The 19838-nt window shown below is 39.6% G+C and overlaps 1 protein-coding gene across 1 annotated transcript in view; it reads left to right on the top strand.

Moving 5' to 3' along the window:
- LOC116519422 (solute carrier family 35 member F4-like) overlaps positions 1–19838 on the top strand; it is a 37372-nt gene that overhangs the window by 15567 nt on the left and 1967 nt on the right. Inside the window, exons 3-6 of the mRNA XM_032233282.1 lie at positions 5258–5555; positions 8992–9211; positions 16173–16298; positions 19427–19619. Coding sequence (XP_032089173.1) covers positions 5258–5555; positions 8992–9211; positions 16173–16298; positions 19427–19619 — 837 coding nt within the window. The remainder of the gene's footprint in view (positions 1–5257; positions 5556–8991; positions 9212–16172; positions 16299–19426; positions 19620–19838) is intronic.

The raw sequence follows: 19838 nt of genomic DNA, 5'->3' as shown, positions 1-19838 counted from the left end.
AAGATAACAAAACAAATCCAATTAGTCAAGGAAGATAGGGAAAAAGAAAAGCAATGCTCTAAAAATAAAGAGATCATAAAGACCTTAATAAGTTTTCAGCCTAAAGGAAGTCAGACAGCTGGGAAATGGAATCTTGTTTCCCATATTTGGGATAGCTCAGAACCAGACAAAGAGGAGGGTACCCATGAAAATAGTATTTTAATTTTAAAAATTTAATGTCTGGTAAATTAATCCTTTGCTTTGTGGAATGATCAGAAAGCAAACAATTTGTCATGAGCTATGAGAAGAAAATTAATCTAAATTTCAGTGTTTGCTGGCACCCAGGTTTTTCTGATGGAAGAACTCTTCCCCTTTATCTATGTACCAGTCAATTATTTATTTATTAAATGTATATGGCTGCTCATCACATAAGTATGACTCTGGGCAGCCGAGAGGACAAAACCAGAATTAAAAACACAAATAACATAAAAATAGCAGCCAGGAACACTCTCAGCATGTCACATTTAATATAGCCAAGAAATGGGCTCAATACAATAACAGAGCTCTAAGCTTATGACAAAGCCAAGTTTTTAATGAGTTGGAGAAGGCCAGTAGTGTTGGGGCAACTCTGATCTCGGAGAGGGTGATGTACCAAAGGGCAGGTGCCAAGGCAGAAAAGGCCCTCCTCCTGGGTCCTGCCAATGTTATTATCTTGCAGATGGGACCTAGAGCATGCCTCTCCTGCGGGATTTAATGGGGTTGCTCTTTTACTGTTTATACAAGGTTTACAGATACAAAATTCCTTTGTAGTTGAATTGTTCCTAATTAATTTATTTGTAGCAATCTCTAATATATATCCCCTTCTCCCTCCCTCCCTGTCTCTTTTTCTTTCTCTCTCTCTCTCTCTTTCTGTCCCCCCTCTCTTTCTTTCTCCCTCTCCCTCTCTCTCTTTCTCTCTTTTTCTTCCCCACTCTCTCCACTTCTCTCTCTCTCCCTTTCTCTCTTCCTTTCTCTCTTTCTCTCTCCCCCTTCTGTCTCTCTCTTTCTCTCTGTCTTGGTCACCCTCACTCTCTTTCTTCTCTCTCTCTCTTTGTCTCTTTTTCTTTCTCTCTCTCTTTCTCTCTCTCTTTCTGTCCCCACTCTCCTTTTCTCTCTCTCTTTCTCCCTCTCTTTCTCTCTCTCTCTTTCTCCCCCCCTCTCTCTCCCTCTGTCTCTCTCTCTTTCTTTCTCCCTCTCTCTCTTTTTCTTTTTCTCTCTCCCTCTCTTTCTTTCTCTCTCCCCCTCTTTCTCTCTTTCTTTCTCTCTCTCACCCTCTCTCTTTCTCTCTCTCTTTCTCTTTATGCCTCTCTGCCCCCCCCTCTCTTTATCTTCTAGAGACAGGGGAGGTGAAAAATGGGCTATTTTAACCCATTTTGATCTCCTGGGGTGTCTGTGCACCCCATTTTTTACCACCCACCTCCAGAAGCATTCTGCAGGCCAAAACCATGCAAAAACAGCTAGGTTTTTTTGGCTAAAATGGGCTGTTTTGCCCATTTTTTCACCTGCTGGGGCATCTGTGTGTCCCATTTTTCATCCCCCCCCACCCCCAGAAGCATTCTGCAGGCCAAAAACAGGCAAAACAGCTTGTTTTTGGTCTCTGCAAGCCAAAATTGTTGGCCTTACCTTTCAGTTCCAGCTTGCTTGGCTGCGGATTGTAAGTCCTGCGCCCAGCCAAAGGGTGGGCGTGGCAATGTGGTCCTGCATGGGCCGGATTAATGACTTCAGCAGCCCGCAGGCCATAACTTGAGGACCCATGTACTATACCTTCTTAACAATTGGAATAACCTCAGCAGCTACTGACCTTTCTCCTTGGTTTGCTATTCCCTTCTTTGCTTCTACTTGTCATGTAGTATCCTTTTTGCAATTGTAAGGAAGAGTATTATTGAAAAGGCAACCCAGTGTGAGGTGCTGAGTATGGCAAGTTTATCCACCTTGGAAGAATGGAAAGGTGAGTCAAACTTGAGCCGGTTAGAATCGAACTGCTGGCAATTGGCAGAATTAGCCTACAATACTGCATTCTAACAACTGTGTTGCTACAGCTCTTATTCAGGAAAGATGGACATCAGCATAGGGTGTCTTATTTAAGGGCCCACTAAATATAAGAATTGACTTCATAGATGGAAGCAGAGAAGAGAAATAGTTGCTGCAAACTGTGATATCAAAAAGATGCATTCAAGGTATGAAGTTCTCCCCCTCCACCCAAGAAAGATTCATATCAATTCTGTGCCCCTTTTTGTGCATAATATGGAAAACTTGTATGAAGGCTGCTCAGATACTAGTGATGTGAAAATCCCATAAATGTGATATGATGTTCCTCTAGTCTATCAACATTTACAAGACTACCTAATTCCTTCTCTTCTTTTTTTTTTTTAAAGATTTTTTTTATTTTTGGTTAAACAGACAAACACAACACAATAAAATAAAATAAAATCATTTTTCGTTACATATTGTAGAAGTGTGTCGATTGGTTACAAATAACTTTCGTGCATCTCTTCCACAGTCATTACTTATAATTCATATCACATTGTATATTTTAAATCAAAAATCTTTATATATCTTACTATCAACATCCCACAATTCTCATTTGATTATACTTGTTTTAACGTCCTTTTGCTTAAAATAATCCAAAATTGAAAAACACAACCACATAATGACATTTCATTAATTATTTCAAATATCATCCAATAACATTACACCTTTATAACATGTTCTAAATAAGAATTAATTATGATTGATAACAAAATTTCTAATTCTCTTTTCCAAGTCGCTGTTTACTATTTGTATCCCAATACCTTTTATTGAGCCAGTGCATATATATATTGTTAATTATATCCCTTGTCATTTCATTGTTATTATTATTGTTATTTATTAATAGAAATTCATTTGCTAATTATATCAGGTTTCCTCTCTTCAAACCAGCACATGTGTGCACCTTGTTATTATTATCAATTATTTATTTAACATATCACTCTAAAGATTACTAAATTACTAATCACTAATCATATTGTAGGGGTGTGTCGATTGGTTACAAATAACTTTCATGCATCTCTTCCACAGTCATTGCTTATAATTCAAATCAAATTATGTATTTTAAATAAAAAATCTTTATATATCTTACTATAAACATACCATGCTTCTCATTTGACTGTGGTTGTTTTAACATCCTTTTACATGAAATAGTCCAAAATTAACAAATACAAGCGCATAGTAGCATTTCATTAATTATTTCTAATGTCATCTAATAACATTACCCCTTTATAGCATGTTCTAAGTAAAAATTAATTATGTTTGATAACAAGGTTTCTGATCCTCCTTTCCAAATCGCTGTTTACAATTTATCCTTTGTCATTTCATTGTTATTGTTATAGATATTATTTATTAACAAAAATTCATTTGCTAATTATATCAAAGTTCCTCTCATCAAACCAACACATGTATGTACCTTATTATCCTTATCAATTATATATTTAACATAGCACTCTAGAAATTACTAAATTACTAATCACTAATTACTAAAATTAACTAATTTTTTTATTATCAATTTTCATATATCAGCCTGTATCCTTCCAGTAATAATACAGTCTTATTTCTTTTGTCATTTTTGGAATTGATCTTCTATTTATTTCCTTAATAAAATTTTTGTGGACTTCTCTCTGCAGCTTGTTGCTTGTAGCATCACTTAAGTAATCTCGATGCCCTCCATCTGCTATTTTAATCAGGTTATCTTTGGTTATTAATCTTGCTTCTGAGAAGTTCTCTCTCCTTAAATCCATCGTCTTTCCTCTTTTTTCTTCTTCTATGCCTTGAAATCTGGGGTATAGTTCCTGTCAATCTAATTCCCTTTTCCATATTCCCCTTTTCCCACTTTCACTCCACTGATAAAGTAATCAGTTATCTTGTCTTTATAATCATTTTCCCCTTCAATTTTTGGGACTCTGACCCCATCATTTTTTTGCTGTTATAAACTCTATTTTTTCCATCTTTTTCTCAATTCTCTCTGTTATTTCTAATAAATTTTGAATTCCAGCCAAGATGTTTTGCAAAGTTATTGTTTCTTTTGAAAGTTGTGCCATTTTGACAAGCTAGTAGATACTGCCACTCTGGCTTTCAAGGCTTCTTATATTAAATTAGCTTAAACACAAGTTCATTTATAATCTTCAAAAAAGAAAGTTCTGTTTCCTTTCCTCTCCCACTGCCAGTAAGACTCTCAAAGTGCAACTGTAAAAACAATTTGTGCCCTTGCTTCTTATCATTTTCTATAAACAAGTTGCCAAGCCTCGAGATACAAAGTCAGTGAGATCAAAAGGAAAAGGGAAAGTGCATTGTTTCAAAACTCAAGCCTCCAGCCTCCAAGTGGTAGTATTGCTTTCCACTCTCTAATGTTATTTCAAACTTAAAAGAAACAGAGTTCTCAAATAGAATTAATAGCAAGTAATAAAAGTCCTTGTTGAAATAAGGAGAAGACTTTAATCCATAGGTTAAAAAATAAAAATAAAAAATAGAAGAAGAAAAACTGATCCTTTCTCTTTAAGAAAACAGTTGTGAGCACTTCAATCCACAAAGTAAAATTAAACACACTATTCAAATCAATCCAATATAGGTTAATTTCACCGCTTATTTTTTTCTGCTTTTGGATTTAGTTTAACTTAAAAAAATATTTTTTGGCAGTCTTTTCCAAAATAAAGTTTCCTCACCAGATGGACACACTTTCTCTTTCTGCTTCCCTTTCATTCCGGAGCAGTCCCAACTTCATCAGCCTGGGGCTGGACTTTTTGTTGCCGGCTTGAAGAACTTCTCTTGGATCGATCAGGGACTTTGTGGTGTCCCTGAGATCAGCAAGATGTATTCTTCCTGTTCACCATCTCTATGGGACGGTTTAAGTCCGATTGGACCACATAGCAGCAAAAGTATCGGCAGCGGTCTCAGAGCATTGAGACCGCACATCCATATCATTGCGATGTTGGCTCCTCCTTCTCCTAATTCCTTCTCTTCTTGAAATCTTGGTCAGCATTTCCCATCTTGGCATCTTCCAGTTGTGCTGAAACAGAAGCTCCCCAAACTCATGCAAACAGAAGCCACTGTTTCTGGCAACACGAACCATGCATTTTGTCTGGATGTTAACAGTAGTTTGAAATGTTACGGTTTCTTGTGATTCCTCCTTTTTCATTAACCAGGACAATGCACTGGTCTCCAATGTAACCTTCATTTCTTTAATTATCTTCATTGCCTTTGTTTGTAGGAGAAGAAGGGACACAAACTCAAGCTGAAAACATCAGCCAGGAGAGCCACGCACAGACCCGCTGTGAGTCTTGTACATCTACATTTCTCAAGATCCTCTGGGGATTTCTAATTATTTTGTCAGTCTCATCCTCTTGGATTGGAACAACACAGATTGTCAAAATCACATACAAGCACTTTGATTATCCATTTTTCATGACTTGGTTTTCTACAAATTGGAATATTATGTTTTTTCCCGTTTATTATTCTGGACATTTTGCAACTTCCCAGGAAAAGCAGTCTCCAATCAAAAAATTCAGGTAGGTTTCTAGCCACTATTTGGTTAGACTTCAGTCTTGTCACTTAAAAGATTTTGACATCTTTTCTTCATTCAAGTGGGGGAAGCAATTGGGGAAAAGTTTTGTAGCCATGTCAAGTTCTTCAACAGTTCTTCAAAAAGTATTCTCATTTTTCTTTCTTGTACATATCTAATAAATTCTTCTTTTTATTTTATTTTTTTTAGAATGTATTTAAGAACCCCAATACAAGGCTGACTGAATTTTCCAGAACTCTTCATGAAATAAAATGTTACAAAAAATAGAATAGGAATCCAAAAGGAAATCCAAAATCTAGACATTCAGATGATTTATATTATTTGATGAATCCACACAATTATTATTACCTTTTTGAAAAAAAATGTTCGTATGTACATTAGAGACTATGTCAGCTGCCACTTTGTGCTTGCTTCTGCTTTGCTGCTATGCAGTGAGAGCCTGTCATAAACTGTGGAGAAGGGGAATGAAGGGGGAAATGAAAGTAAGTGCTGTATCTCCTTGAGATGCTGCCTCAAGGTGATCCAGCTGGAAAAAGGAGAGAGCCACATACCAAAATGCGCTTGGACTGATCATCATGAAACATCTTGACTGAACCTGATTGGTTACATTGGGGTGATCAATGAGAGATAGTTAAGGGAGAGAAAAGTAGCAATAGCAATAGCAGTTAGACTTATATACCGCTTCATAGGGCTTTCAGCCCTCTCTAAGCGGTTTACAGAGTCAGCATATTGCCCCCAACAATCCGGGTCCTCATTTTACCCACCTCAGAAGGATGGAAGGCTGAGTCAACCCTGAGCCAGTGAGATTTGAACAGCCGAACTGCCAAACTAGCAGTCAGCTGAAGTAGCCTGCAGTACTGCACTCTAACCACTGCACCACCTCGGCTCTCCTTTGGCACGTAATTCTCAGTTCTGGCTTTCCAATACTGCAATACACTTGATTTCTAATAAACTATACCCTTCTCAACAAACGGAGCCAAGGATCATTTCTATTTAGAGGTTTAGATTCTGGCAGGTCTGACAGACTGCAAGTTTTAGCCTTTTTCTTATTCTGGCATCTGGAAACCAAAGCTCTGAAGGAAGAGGGGAATCATTGTTCAGAGATAAAATAACACTTGCAAGCAGAAGATCTCTATAGTCCAGGGACTGGTGTTCTTGTATAAAAGTAGCAGGTGACAAAGATATGAATCTTCATCAGGTACTTTGAAGGATTGTATCTACTTAATACTATTTAGTGCTGAATTTTAATTTTATAACTAATAATAAAGTCCATGAAATATTTTAACTAGGATTAAGTAGGGAATCAGCTAAGAGGGATCAATTGCTTGCTGTTTTTTTCCCATTCAGAGCAAATTATCATCAACAGCTGTATCTTGAGTGGGAAATTGAATGGTAAATTCTCAAGCTAGGGAGATATTATCCTGGATTAATGCTTCTCAACCTTGGCAACTTCTGACTTCAACTCCCATAATTCCCCAGCTAGCAAATTTTGGGAGGAAACCCACACTTCCTTAGGTTGCCAAGATTGAGAAACTCAGTCCTAGATTTTTCCCTTGAACCTGATCCCATGTCATAAGAGCTCCACTCCACTCCAAATAGGCTGCCAAAATCACCACCCTGTCTAGATAGGATTCCATGAAGTCTATTTTCTTATCAATATTCTCCCAGACCATGCTGGCACAGGCAAGCTTTTAATGATGATGCCTTGGGCCACTGTTGAATAGACAAGCCTTTAAATGCCAAAATCCATCTTGGTTCACCTGCTCATTTCTCTCTTTCTGAAGAGTAGCCATATTCCTCACTTCCTTCCTATTGGAAGTGCTTATTTCCTTAGCCCAGCATTTTTTTTTCAAATCAGTTTCCTAGCCTTCTTCTCTGAATGCCAGAACAATATGTATGTTCGGGAGAACAAACGGCAGGATACCCAACCATGCAGGAAGCCCTTGACTTAGCACCAGAATCGGGGCCAGAATTTCCATTGCTAAGCAAGATGGTTAAGTGAGACAGATCTGATGTTATGTCAATTTTTGGCATGGTTGTTAAAGAAATCACTGCAGTTGTTAAGTGAATCCAGCTTCCTCCATTGACTTTGCTTGTGGGAAGCCAGCTGGAACAGTTGCAAATGGTGATCATGTGACCATGAGATGATCATGTGACTATGGGGATGCTGCAGCGGTGCAAGGACCCATCCTAAGTCACATTTTCCAATACTATTATAAATCAGTCGCTAAACAATTGGTTATAAGTTGAGGACTACCTATATTCTATTTACTTTTTCCATTCTCCCACATGGAAATACTGTGGTCCCAAGTCAAATCTGTCAATTCAGATTAAAAAAAAAATCCATGGGATTGCAAACCTAAAAACATTTCTAGAGAGTAAGCCTAACCGAATTCTGACAAAGCATGATCCTTCTCTCACATTTGAAACCCTCTACATCAAATGTCAAGTTTGCCTCCATATTTAGATGTGAATTGTTATTATTCAGATAGCTCTATTTTAAATTCTATTAATATCCCTTCTTGAATCCATTTCTTTCACTTAGATCATAACTGCAAGCAAAATGCTGGCTAAAAGTAAATAATGATTGATGCCGTATTCATAGATCCTAGCTGGAAACCCCTTTGCCATATTCTGTACATAAATGCTTTGCCCTTTCAGATCAAACTCTGGAAATTAATCTAAACATTTTCAGGGGGGAAAAACACATCCTTTCTTGGCCCAAAGTCATAGAGCTGGATTTCATGCCTAAAGTGGGACTAGAACTCACAATTTCCTGGTAATTAGCCCAAACTCACCCAGCCAGCTTTCATGTCTCAGGTGGGACTAGAACTCACTGTCTCCTGGTGATTGGCCCAATTTCACCCAGCTGGCATTCATGCCTCAGGTGGGACTAGAACTCACCATCTCCTAGTGTTTGGCCCACAGTCACCCAGACGGCTTTCATGCCTTGGGTAGGACTAGAACTCACCGTCTCCTGGTGATTGGCCCAATTTCACCCAGCTGACTTTTATTTCTAAGGCAGGACTAGAACTCATCCTCTCCCACCCTCTCTCACCTGTTGCTTTGACCACTAGACCACCTGGCCATCAACACCTTTTCACTAGCCTTTTCACTACAGATTGGGGGGGGGGGGATTTGCGTAGAGGTGGTTCAGAGCAGGTTGGCAAGCATGAGGCTGCCCCGGTCGCCATTTGAGAGGCTTTCTATTGTAAGTTCTGATGTAGAAGAGGCTACCCCAGAGCACCATTCTATTAAAACATGTGAACAGGTCACCATGATTTAAAATAATTGGCCAGCCACTCTGAAGCATGGCTGAAGAACAAGCTTAAAACATTAAAGTTATCATGCTGTGAAATGGCAAAATTGAGAGGAGATTTGTATCCCCTAAAAGAGGAATCTTTTTTTTTTTATGTCTCTAGGGAATGTAGTCGGATCTTTGGCGAAGATGGTCTGACACTGAAACTCTTTCTTAAAAGAACCGCTCCCTTTTCTATTTTGTGGACTTTGACTAACTACCTATACCTGCTGGCTCTGAAGAAGCTGACCGCCACAGACGTCTCGGCCCTCTTCTGTTGTAACAAAGCCTTTGTCTTCCTGCTCTCGTGGATTGTCCTGAAAGACAGGTTCATGGGTGTCAGGGTAATGGTCTAGACAGCTTTTGTTAATGATAGTTTCCATTGCCCAAACTTTACTTTGAAGATCTAAGACAACTACAGTGTTTTCCCGAAAATAAGACAGGGTCTTATTTTCTTTTGACCCCAAAATAAGCACTTGGTCTTATTTTCAGGGAGGCAGTAGTGGGTTTCAAAAATTTTTTGAACCTATTCTGTGGTCATGGCCTCCTTTGTGGGAGTGGGAGTGGCTTGCCGGCCATGTGACCTGGTGGGAGTGGCTTGCTAGCCATGTATTTTCTCTCTCTCTCTCTCTCTCTCATTCCTTCCTTTTGTCTCTCTGTCTCTTTTTCCTTTTTTTCTTTCACCTCTCTTTCACTTTTTCTTTCTTTTTTTCTTTTTCCTTATTTCTTTCTTCCTTCTTTCTCTTTCTCTTCGTCTTTGTCTTTGTGTGTGTGTGTGTGTGTGTGTGTGTGTGTGTGTGTCAGTGGTGGGTTTCAAAAAAATTTGGAACCTCTTCTGTAGGTGTGGCCTGCTTTCTGGGTCCACTGGTGGAACCTCTTCTAACCGGTTCAGTAGATTTGACAAACTGGTTCTACCAAACTGGTGCGAACTGGTAGGAACCCATCTCTGCAGGGAGGTCTTATTATTTTTGAGGTGCAGGAGGCGTTGAGCGTGGTCACCTCATGGCTGCTGCTGTGTTGCAATATTTTGGGGAGGGCTTATTTTCAGGGGAGGGCTTATTTTAGCGCATGCGCTCAAAAGCCCGATTGAGCTTATTATCTGGGGAGGTCTTATTTTCAGGGAAACTGGGTACTATGCTCCAAAAAACGCATGTCGGGTTTATCCATTTTTTGGTTAAGTGTCCAGTGAGTATTATAAATGGGAGGGAATTATAAGATTAGCAGAAATGGTTCCGGGCAATGAAGAATTTGGAAGTGGCTACAATATTTTCTTGAGTACATGTCCAGAAAAACCGTCATTATGAGGTTACCTTTTCATATGGCTGCTTCTCAATTTTCTCAGTTCTCTTAAATGCTGCCCTCAGATGGTGATAGTGAAATACAACCACAAGCAATTAATCCATTAAGAATTAATGCATAATTCCATGCAGTGTCTTGCTTTGGAATGCATGTGGGAGACATTATTATAGAAGAATTATGGGGAAACATTAAGACTCGTATAATCTCATATTCTTATTCTTTGCCAATATAATAGGAGGATGTCGAATAACGGTGCTTAATTTTATTATTTTTAATTATGCTCCAAATTTAGAAACTACTTTTCAGCTTGCATTCCCAAACATAGCATTTTACTTTTCCCGTAAGAGCAGCAATCCCATTCACTTATCTGAAACAAAGAAAAGAGTGGATTTGCAATACTGTTCTGGTGGGAAATAGATTAGCTCTTGGCTTCTAATCTCAGAGTCAAGGCAAGCTTTGCCCTCTTTCATTTGCATCCCAGATGTCAGTCTGTTTACTTAATTTCATAGAATTGAATGAAAGTGATTAAGGATGGCAGTTTATTCTTTTCTTTGTTTGCAAATTCCATCCTTGTTCCTACTACCATGCGACAGAATTTAGGCAGCTGGCTTCACCACAATCTGGAGAAATAGTTGGAATTTCAACTATGTTACATTTTTAAAAAATATTTTTTTAATAAATAACTAAAGGTGATGAACATACCTAATATTTCTTTCTCCTCTTATTTTCCCCATGACAACAGTCCTATGAGGTTGGTTGGGCTGAGAGTGACTAACCCAAAGTCACCCAGCTGGCTTTCATGCCTAAGGTGAAAGTAGAACTTCTAATCTCCTGTTTTCTAGCCTGGTACTTTAATCGCTAGATGGTGATCCTCAAACTTTTTAAACAGGGGGCCAATTCATGGTCCCTCAGACTGTTGAGGGTGGGCGTGGCTAGGTGTTCATGTGACTGGGTGGGCATGGCTAGGTCATGTGAATGGGTAAGCATGGCCAATTTAACAGTCCATTGAACAATGCACACAAATTAAACTTTAATTTGTTTTGCTCCTGGGGGTGTTTTATTTGCTTTTGTTGGCATGTTGCTCTTTTAGTTGCCTTTTCTTTTTACTAGATCATTTTTCCAGAACAAACTTCTGGTTGGCCTGTTGGGCCATTTTTCACCCTCCCCAGGCTTCAAGAAAGCTTCCAGAGCCTGGAGAGAGTGAAAAACGGCCCAACGGCCCAACCAGTAGTTTGAAAATGAACTTCCAGTTGGCCCATTGGGGCATTTTTTCCACTCCCTAGCTTCAGGAAAGCGTCCGGAGCCTGGGGTGGGTGAAAAACAGGCCCAACGGGCCAACTGGAAATTCATTCTCAAACTTCCGGTTGGGCCATGGGGCCCATTTCACTCTCTCTATACTTTCCTGAAGTCTGGGGAGGATGAAAACGGCCTCCTTGGCCCTCCGGAAGGCCGAAAATGTCCACCTGTGCCATAGATTTGCCATCAAGGATCTAGTGGATAAGGCATCAGGCTAGAAAGCAAGAGACTATGAGTTTAATCCTACCTTAGCCATGAAAGACCTCACTCTCTGTCTCACTTCACAGGGTGGTGGTTGAGAAAGGAGGAGGAAGGTGTGTTGGATAGGTTTGCCATTTTGAGTTGTTTGTGAACATAATAACAGCAGAATATAAATAAATGAATGAATGAATAAATGTATCTATGCTACTTCCATTAATTGATTTCTGGGCAATTAGGGACAGACAAGAGAGACAATTTGGTATAGTGGTTAAGGCTACAGATTGTAGCTACTGGGCTACAAACCTCACCTTACGCATAAACCCAGCTGGGAGGGGCCAGATACTTTCTCGCAGTCCTAGCAAGGGAGGCAATGGTAAACCACTTCCGTATAATCTTGCCAAGAAAACTGCAGAGACTAGGACAGACAGTAAATATAAAAAAGGGGAAGTGCTTAGGGGTGTATGTGAAAAATATCAATTAAATGAACACATAAAGCCCCAAGGAGTATTATGGACACACATTATTACATTTTTTAGTGATCGGGGCAGCTCATAAGGCCAATAAATAAATGCACCCACATTTTCAAAATGAGAAAGTTGCCTCAACTTCCTCACATGTAGAAGCAACTGAAGAGGCAATTTTCTATATGAAGTCAACCCATGCCTCCTATGCTATCACTTTGTATAGCCCACATCGCAATGAATTACAAACCCAGGGCAGTATTTGCCATTTTCAGGAAAGTGCCCACAGGTTGTGCTCAGAGGACTTCCCCAAATAAACCTGCCAATCTGTTTGATGGATTTCCTTCCGGAAACTAGCCAGGTGGGGGGGTTATAAACTAGCATTGAGGCCAACATTCTTACACAAGAACTTGTAACTTGACATTGAAAGTAACATGCTTTGCATTCTTCAGAGTTGAAGCATTTGTAGGGTACAAAGTGCTTCAAGGTTCATGGAACATGATTTACCAGAATGGTGACAGTAGCAGCAAGGATTCTTTAAAATTGAAAACAGCAGTTTAAATTTGTTGGGCTCCACTGAAATGAGTTATTTCTGACTGTTTTAGTTCCATTTCTTAACCCACCTGAGACATGTAGCAGCTTTCAAGAACTTGCTACATTTTTCTCACTTGCCCTTTAGATGTGACACTCTGTGGTTTGGATTATTAACTTAATCTATTCCATGTTTTGTATGAGGGAAATCTGATTGTGGAAGAAGAGAGTCAAACTTAAAGGTCCTGCTTTCATCCCAGCAGCTCCATTGTTTTTTTCGTGACCCGTCAAAACCGCGGTCCACAAAAGCGTGATCGACGAAAGCGTGCATTTGACGTCATCACAGCACGACGAAAAAAATTAAAAATTGAAATAAAAATAAAATTAAAGCAAGCCGATTCACATAAAGGTAAGGGTTAGGTTTAGGTTTAGGTTTAGGGTTAGGGTTAGGTTTAGGTTTAGGTTTAGGGTTAGGGTTAGGGTTAGGGTTAGGGTTAGGATTAGGTTTAGGGTTAGGGTTAGGGTTAGAGTTAGGTTTAGCGTTAGGTTAAGGGTTAGGTTTAGGGTTAGATTTAGGGTTAGGTTTAGGGTTAGGTTTAGGGTTAGGTTTGGGGGGGTTAGGGTAAGGTTTTCGCTTTATTTTTACATTTTTCGATCACAGCGCGATGTTTTCGTCATGCTGTGATGACGTCAAATGCGCGCTTTCGTCGACCGCGATTTTGTCGTCCGCGGTTTTGTGGTGGAACCGGTTTTTTTTATTAGAATTCAATAAAATATGCTCCTTCTACGTATGAAATACATTCCTTCAGTTCATAGTGCAAACCCTATATTTCTGTATCTCCTTCATCTAATTCATAGGAGTGTTCATTAAAGAGAAAAGTAAATTGGACAAGCTTGAATTGGTTTCATCCGTGGATTAATCAACAAAACCTGCAGTTAATTAATTAATAGAGACAAACTCTAATTCGATGTATAAATTTTAATAACTAGTGCTGGGAGGTAAAATGCATAGCAGTTCTTAAAGTTTATTTTAGTGCTAATGTGCAAGTATCTAAAGCTAGATCTTTCTTTTAAAGACTGAAAATAATATTTGCTTCTCAATTCATAAGCTGTTTCATACATTCTTCAATATCTCCAAAATGTGATCTATTGTACAGAATACAAAGGTTTTTGTAAAGCTGAAAAATGATTTAAGTGTGCCTGATAGGTTTGATAGATAAAAGGCAGGTAAATAGCACTAACAGCTCTAATATCTTCATTCCCAAACATTTCCTAGGTGATATGATCAGTGTTTGACACCAAATCGGGGTATTAAAGTATTACTTTTGAGATTACAGAAGCATTGTATCAGGCAGTATGCAGCAAAATTTTATAAAATAGAAGCTGGGAGAAAATATATGTGTTTGAGAGAGGGGGGGAATAAAGGTGGCAAGTGAGGTTTTCTAGAGATTTTTAAAAAACCTTCCTTATGATTTTTCCCCCCTTGTGGGTTTATGCCAGAAACAAAATGATGACAGATAGTAAGAGCTTGAATCAGGAAAGGGAAGTAGGGACAGGCTGCCATTTCGGCTCTCTGCAGTAACTTATCCAAGCTTTGTTTTAAAGATCATTGCCCTCACTACTGGGTTTAATTGAGGGTTAGCATTTGAATTAATGACGCTGAGCACTATTATATTGAACTTGACCAACTGGTCAGTACTCTTTGGGTGAATTCACAGAATATATTGAATTGTAAAACTGGGTTAATAGAACACAGTTGCTTCGTTTGCATAAATATGCTATATATAAGAATCACATAACATGCTAAAATTATAACTCAATCCTCATCACATACTGAGCTACTGTATACAGTACAAATTACTCAAATTCATTTTAGCATCCTCCAGTGTGCTGTAGGGTCCCTGCATGTAAGCAATAGCACTAAGACCTATATCCTGCTTCATAATGCTTTACAGCCATCTCTCAGTGGTTTACAGAGTCATCATATTGCCCCCAACAATCGGAGTCCTCATTTTACCATTTTACATCAGAAGGATGGAAAGCTGAGTCAACCTTGAGCCAGTCAGGATTGAACCCCTGGCAGTGCTGCATTCTAACCACTGCGCCACCACGGCTCCGTGATATAAACACATTGAGTTGAGGAAATAGAATTGGCTGTGGAGTTCTTGACGCTCTCTGAGTTTGGTTATTTGCTTGCAGATGTTGCGTCATCTAAGTAGTAACATCACCAGTGGCACAATTAGCTGAAGTTTGGTCACTCGTATACTATTAAATGGTGGTTTCATGCAGGCTTTCCCAAACTGAATATTTCTCCAAATGACTAATCCCAGAATTCTCAGCCTACACAGATAATGTTCAGAATTCTAGGAGTGTTTCTCAACCTTAGCAACTTTAAGATGTGTGGATTTCAACTCCCAGAATTTCCCAGCCAACAATAAAGGCTGGGGAATTCTAGGAGTTGAAATCCATACATCCTAAAGTTGCCAAGGTTGAGAAAGACTGTCCCAAAATATTTGGAGACACCAGACTGGGGAGAAGTCATTTAACATAACACTACCATGTTTCCCCAAAATAAGACAGGGTCTTATTTTCTTTTGACCCCCCCCCAAAAAGCGCTTGGCCTTATTTTTGGGGAGGTCTTATTATTTTTGAGCTGCAGGAGATCCCTTAACCTCAGCCTGTGGCCTGTGGATCAGCTGATTCAGAGAGGACAGGAAGTTCAGTCTCTGTTTCTGGAACACTCCTGCCAGCCCTAGCATTGCTGGGCCTGCTGCTCTTTTTGCGGCTGTCACTAACAGAAGGGGAGTGGTAGCTAGGGTTTGCGGGAGCAGCCTCTATGAGGCCATTCCTGGTAGATGGAAGGTGCATGTGGGACGTGTGGTCCATGTTCCGCCCTCCCCCCCAGGAAATGGCGAGGACCAGCTGTGTATGCCTTTAAGTATTTTAGGGGAGGGCTTATTTTTGGAGAAGGGCTTACTTTAGTGCATGCATTCAAAAGCCCGATTGGGTTTATTATCCAGGGAGGTCTTATTTTCTGAGAAACAGGGTAGAACCATTGGAATTTGATACTTTTTTCAGTCTGCTTGTACTCACCTCGAGAAACAAGCTGAAGTTTATTCCACTGTTGCATTTTGCTGATGAATGAACCTGCCCGTTTTGTGTTTTGAATCTTACTCCCTAGAGCTATAATTTCTCTGACTACACAACAGTGGCCAAGCTAGGTTTATGGCTGTCAACCTGTGAAACAAACTAATCTGATCTTGAAGCAATTCTGCCTGAATGGGCTTCAGTCTAAAGTAATCTACGAAATAATCCTTTTGATTTTCAAGAAAAGAGAACAAGGTTATTGTACAGTCTCTCTCTGGGAGGTACATAACCTGCACGGCTGTTGTAGTGTTATCTTCCCATTCCATGTCCGCAAGTCATTTTAATGTCTCTCACGCGCAACACTCATCTTATCGTGGTTCTTTCCAGATAATAAACTCTTTCTACATGTCTTTCCTTTTGGATTGCACAGATAGTTGCCGCAATAATGGCCATCACTGGAATTGTTATGATGGCCTATGCAGATGGTTTCCATGGCGATTCAATTATTGGTGTTGCATATGCAGTTGGATCTGCTTCGACCTCTGCGCTATATAAGGTAGGTCATTTTCTTACCATTTTCATCCTTTTTAAATGAATGCATAGACAAACAAAACAAGGTGGGTTTAAAACAGTGCTCACGGTTGCTTAATTCACATTCTGAGCAATGTGCACTGGAAGAAAGTTGCAGCTAGGTAATTACATGGTGGCCTCCAAGGATTTGGTTTGGATTCCCTTTATCAAGTCTTAATGAAACCTCTATTATTCCACAACAGCAAGATTAGCATCCATGAGTTTCCTCTTATCTTATATGCCAGTATTTTATGACATTCAACTGTGACACACAAGCAAAAGAAAATGTTGAAAGCTAAGGATGATATTTTCAATGAAAGTGGGGAAATATTCCTTTCAGGAATGATCTACCTGTCACTCTGCTGAGATTCCCCAGGAGATCTTGGGATTTCTTAATAATTCTATGTTTTACTAATCTCTCCAATTATATTTTAGTTTAAATCAGAATGTCTTCTAAAATAAAGGTGAGTTAACTCAGCCTATAGAAGTTCAGCTCCATTCTTGGGCTCCCCAGAAACTCATTTGATTTCAGGGAACAACTGTCCAAAATTGACATTATAGTTTTCTACCAATTTAAACCAGTGTACACACAAAACTTGAATTATAAACTCTAAAATTGTTCTCTTAAAAGAAAGGGGAAAAAATTCCCTTCACCAAATAAAAATTTGTGATGTAGTGCTCCCAACTGTTTTACATCAATGCCCAAATAGTGACAAATAATTTCCGTACTGCTTCTCTACTGGGTTATACTAATTGATTTGTCATTGATTTTAAAATTGTAAATAAAAAGCAATGCACAGCCAATTAATTCATTGAAAACAAAAATATGAAACAAATGACTGCATCAAAACATTGCAGGAATCAGGAATGTATTTGAAAGCAGTAAGATCTAAAAGTCAATAAAAATGTAAAATATTTCCTGAAGGAGAAAAGGTAGTTAATTCAGATTTGATTGTGGCTTCCAATGATTTCCTGTTCTAACTCCTGTCACAATATCTGTAGATGAGAATGTATGTTGCTCAGGACTGAACTATGGAGTCCTAGATGGCCTCTAAGTTTGGTTGTTTGCTTGCAGATGTTTCTTTACTTTCTTTCTATGGTCATAAATCGAGGGCTAAAGGTAAAGGTAAAGGTTCCCCTTGCACATATGTGCTAGTCATTCCTGACACTAGGGGGTGGTGCTCATCTCCATTTCAAAGCCAAAGAGCCAGCACTGTCCGAAGACGTCTCCATGGTCATGGGGCCGGCATGACTAAATGCTGAAAGCACACGGAACACTGTTACCTTCTCACCAAAGGTGGTTCCTATTTTCCGACTTGCATTTTTACGTGCTTTTGAACTGCTAGGTTGGCAGTAGCTGGGACAAGTAATGGGAGCTCACTCAGTTACATGGCACTAGGGATTTGAACCACCAAACTGCCGACCTTTCTGATCAACAACCTCAGCATCTTAGCCACTGAGCCACCCTGTCCCTTGTCGCAATGGTTCAGGGCTACCTGCACTCTAATCAAGGAACTGCCCAATAGAAAACGACACTCCCATGAACACTGGCAGGGCAAGCATATATATGTATATAAACAGAGAACAAACCCTACTCCCTTTTAGCACTAGTACCTGGTCTGGTAATAAAATGTGCACAAATGATCAAGTTCAGAGAACACCAAGGACTCCACAGCCCTGCCACAATCTTATAACCATTTGAAAACTCAGAAGGCTTTTCAGAGGCAACTCATGAAAAGCACTCGGCAGTGAGCAATCATTGAGATTAGCAAGCTATAAATAACAGTTGCCAAAACCCTGCTCTTCTGACAAATTGTATGTGTGTCCCTTTTGCACACAGCCCAGAGTACTCTACATCAGGAAAGATAAATACATCAAATCAAACCTTCAGCCCTCTTAGAGAGAGACGGATGTAAATATAAATAATACAGCAGCATGTGTTGATCACATTTCAGTAGGCCCATCGCCAACTGAATAAACTGCATAAGAGAGATGCTCTTGGCTGTTGCCAACCCTGAGGGCCAGACTAGAGGCTATATATAAGCATATTTAATTGATATACTAAAGATTTAATTACTCCAGTGACCAGTTATAATGAGAACAACTCACTTCAAGTCGAGGTGGTTGGAGAAAACATTGTTTTGGCATTATTATGTGCATGCCATATAATTCTTTAGCTGACTTTTGCTGGGTTTTCAAAGTGGATTGGACTAAATCTTCAATAACTCCCAGCTGGCAAAGTCTTTGGTGTCAGGTTGGAGATGATAAAAGTAATTTGTTTACTTTTATCTTGTCTTTGTCCCAGGCAAATGATCTCTGAACCCTGGACTTCAGTATGACATACCTAAGCATATGTCAGGGATTCAAGTAACACCCCCAACGAAAGAAGACTCCGAGGCTTGAGTTTCTTCAAAGTTCAATTTTATTAGAGATGTCATATTGGCACATCTGGGAAAACCTGAATCTGAAAATTTCCAGGTTTTCCCCACCCAGTTCAAACCCCTGCCCAGCACCCACACGTCCATCACATGATCCAATCAGGCACCATCCAAAACTGGAGATGCCTCCCAGTCACATCATCGCAGCTGCAGGGCCAGGTGTCCTTGACTCTCTGAGAAAAGAGTGTTATTTTGACTATGTTTTTCACACATGCTCTATATAACCCCCCTCCCATTTTCCCACAGTAGAAAATGTGGCAGGCCTGAAGGCCCAGTGTAAAAGATGGCTTCCAGGTCTGACAGCATATCACTTTTCTTAACTCCCTAAGAACTAGTGATTGTGGAAAGAAGTGAGAAAGTGAAGGGCCAAAGATGAATCTGAAGATCAGTTTTTGTAAACGCAAACAATTCAGAGAGACACAGAAAGCCTTAGTCAAAATGGACTTTCCAACAATGGATCCCTGCCATGTGATTCCACTGAGACCATTTCTGAATATATTTCATGGCATTGTCCCAAGGGTGCTTTTTCAAGAGAAAGAAAAACAGTTGCCTCTTGAAAAAGCACCTTTGGGACAACTATGACCTGGATGACTGATCTCCAGAGATTCTCACCTGGATGGGAATCCCCAGAGACCCTTCATGGTATGTATGCTCAATTGTTTTCCTTTCTTTTTAGGTTTTGTTTAAGATGTTTCTTGGAACTGCCAACTTCGGTGAAGCTGCTCACTTCATCTCTACCCTTGGCTTCTTCAACTTGATTTTCCTTTCCATCACTCCCATCATCTTGTACTTTACCAAAGTGGAATACTGGTCACCCTTTTCAGCTGTGCCATGGGGCTTTCTGTGTGGAATTGCAGGCCTCTGGCTGGGTACGTGTCTGAGCAAATGTTTCCGTATCCCAGTGCTTCTTTCAACTTTACTTGCAGCAGAATCTTTGGGTCATTTTGGTTTACTCTTTGTCAGTTTATAAGAAAATCTGGCCTTTTCATTCTGCAGCTGCATAAATTTCTGGGCATCTTTTTAGATAGAAGAGAATCCTTAGAGGAGGAAAGTTTATTTATTTATCAAATTTGTTTGCTGCCCATCTC

This window comes from Thamnophis elegans, chromosome 1, assembly GCF_009769535.1.
Source record: "Thamnophis elegans isolate rThaEle1 chromosome 1, rThaEle1.pri, whole genome shotgun sequence".
In the NCBI taxonomy this organism is placed as follows: Eukaryota; Metazoa; Chordata; class Lepidosauria; order Squamata; family Colubridae; genus Thamnophis; species Thamnophis elegans.
Note: the sequence above shows the minus strand (reverse complement) of the source record. Positions and strands in the feature narration are given on the sequence as shown.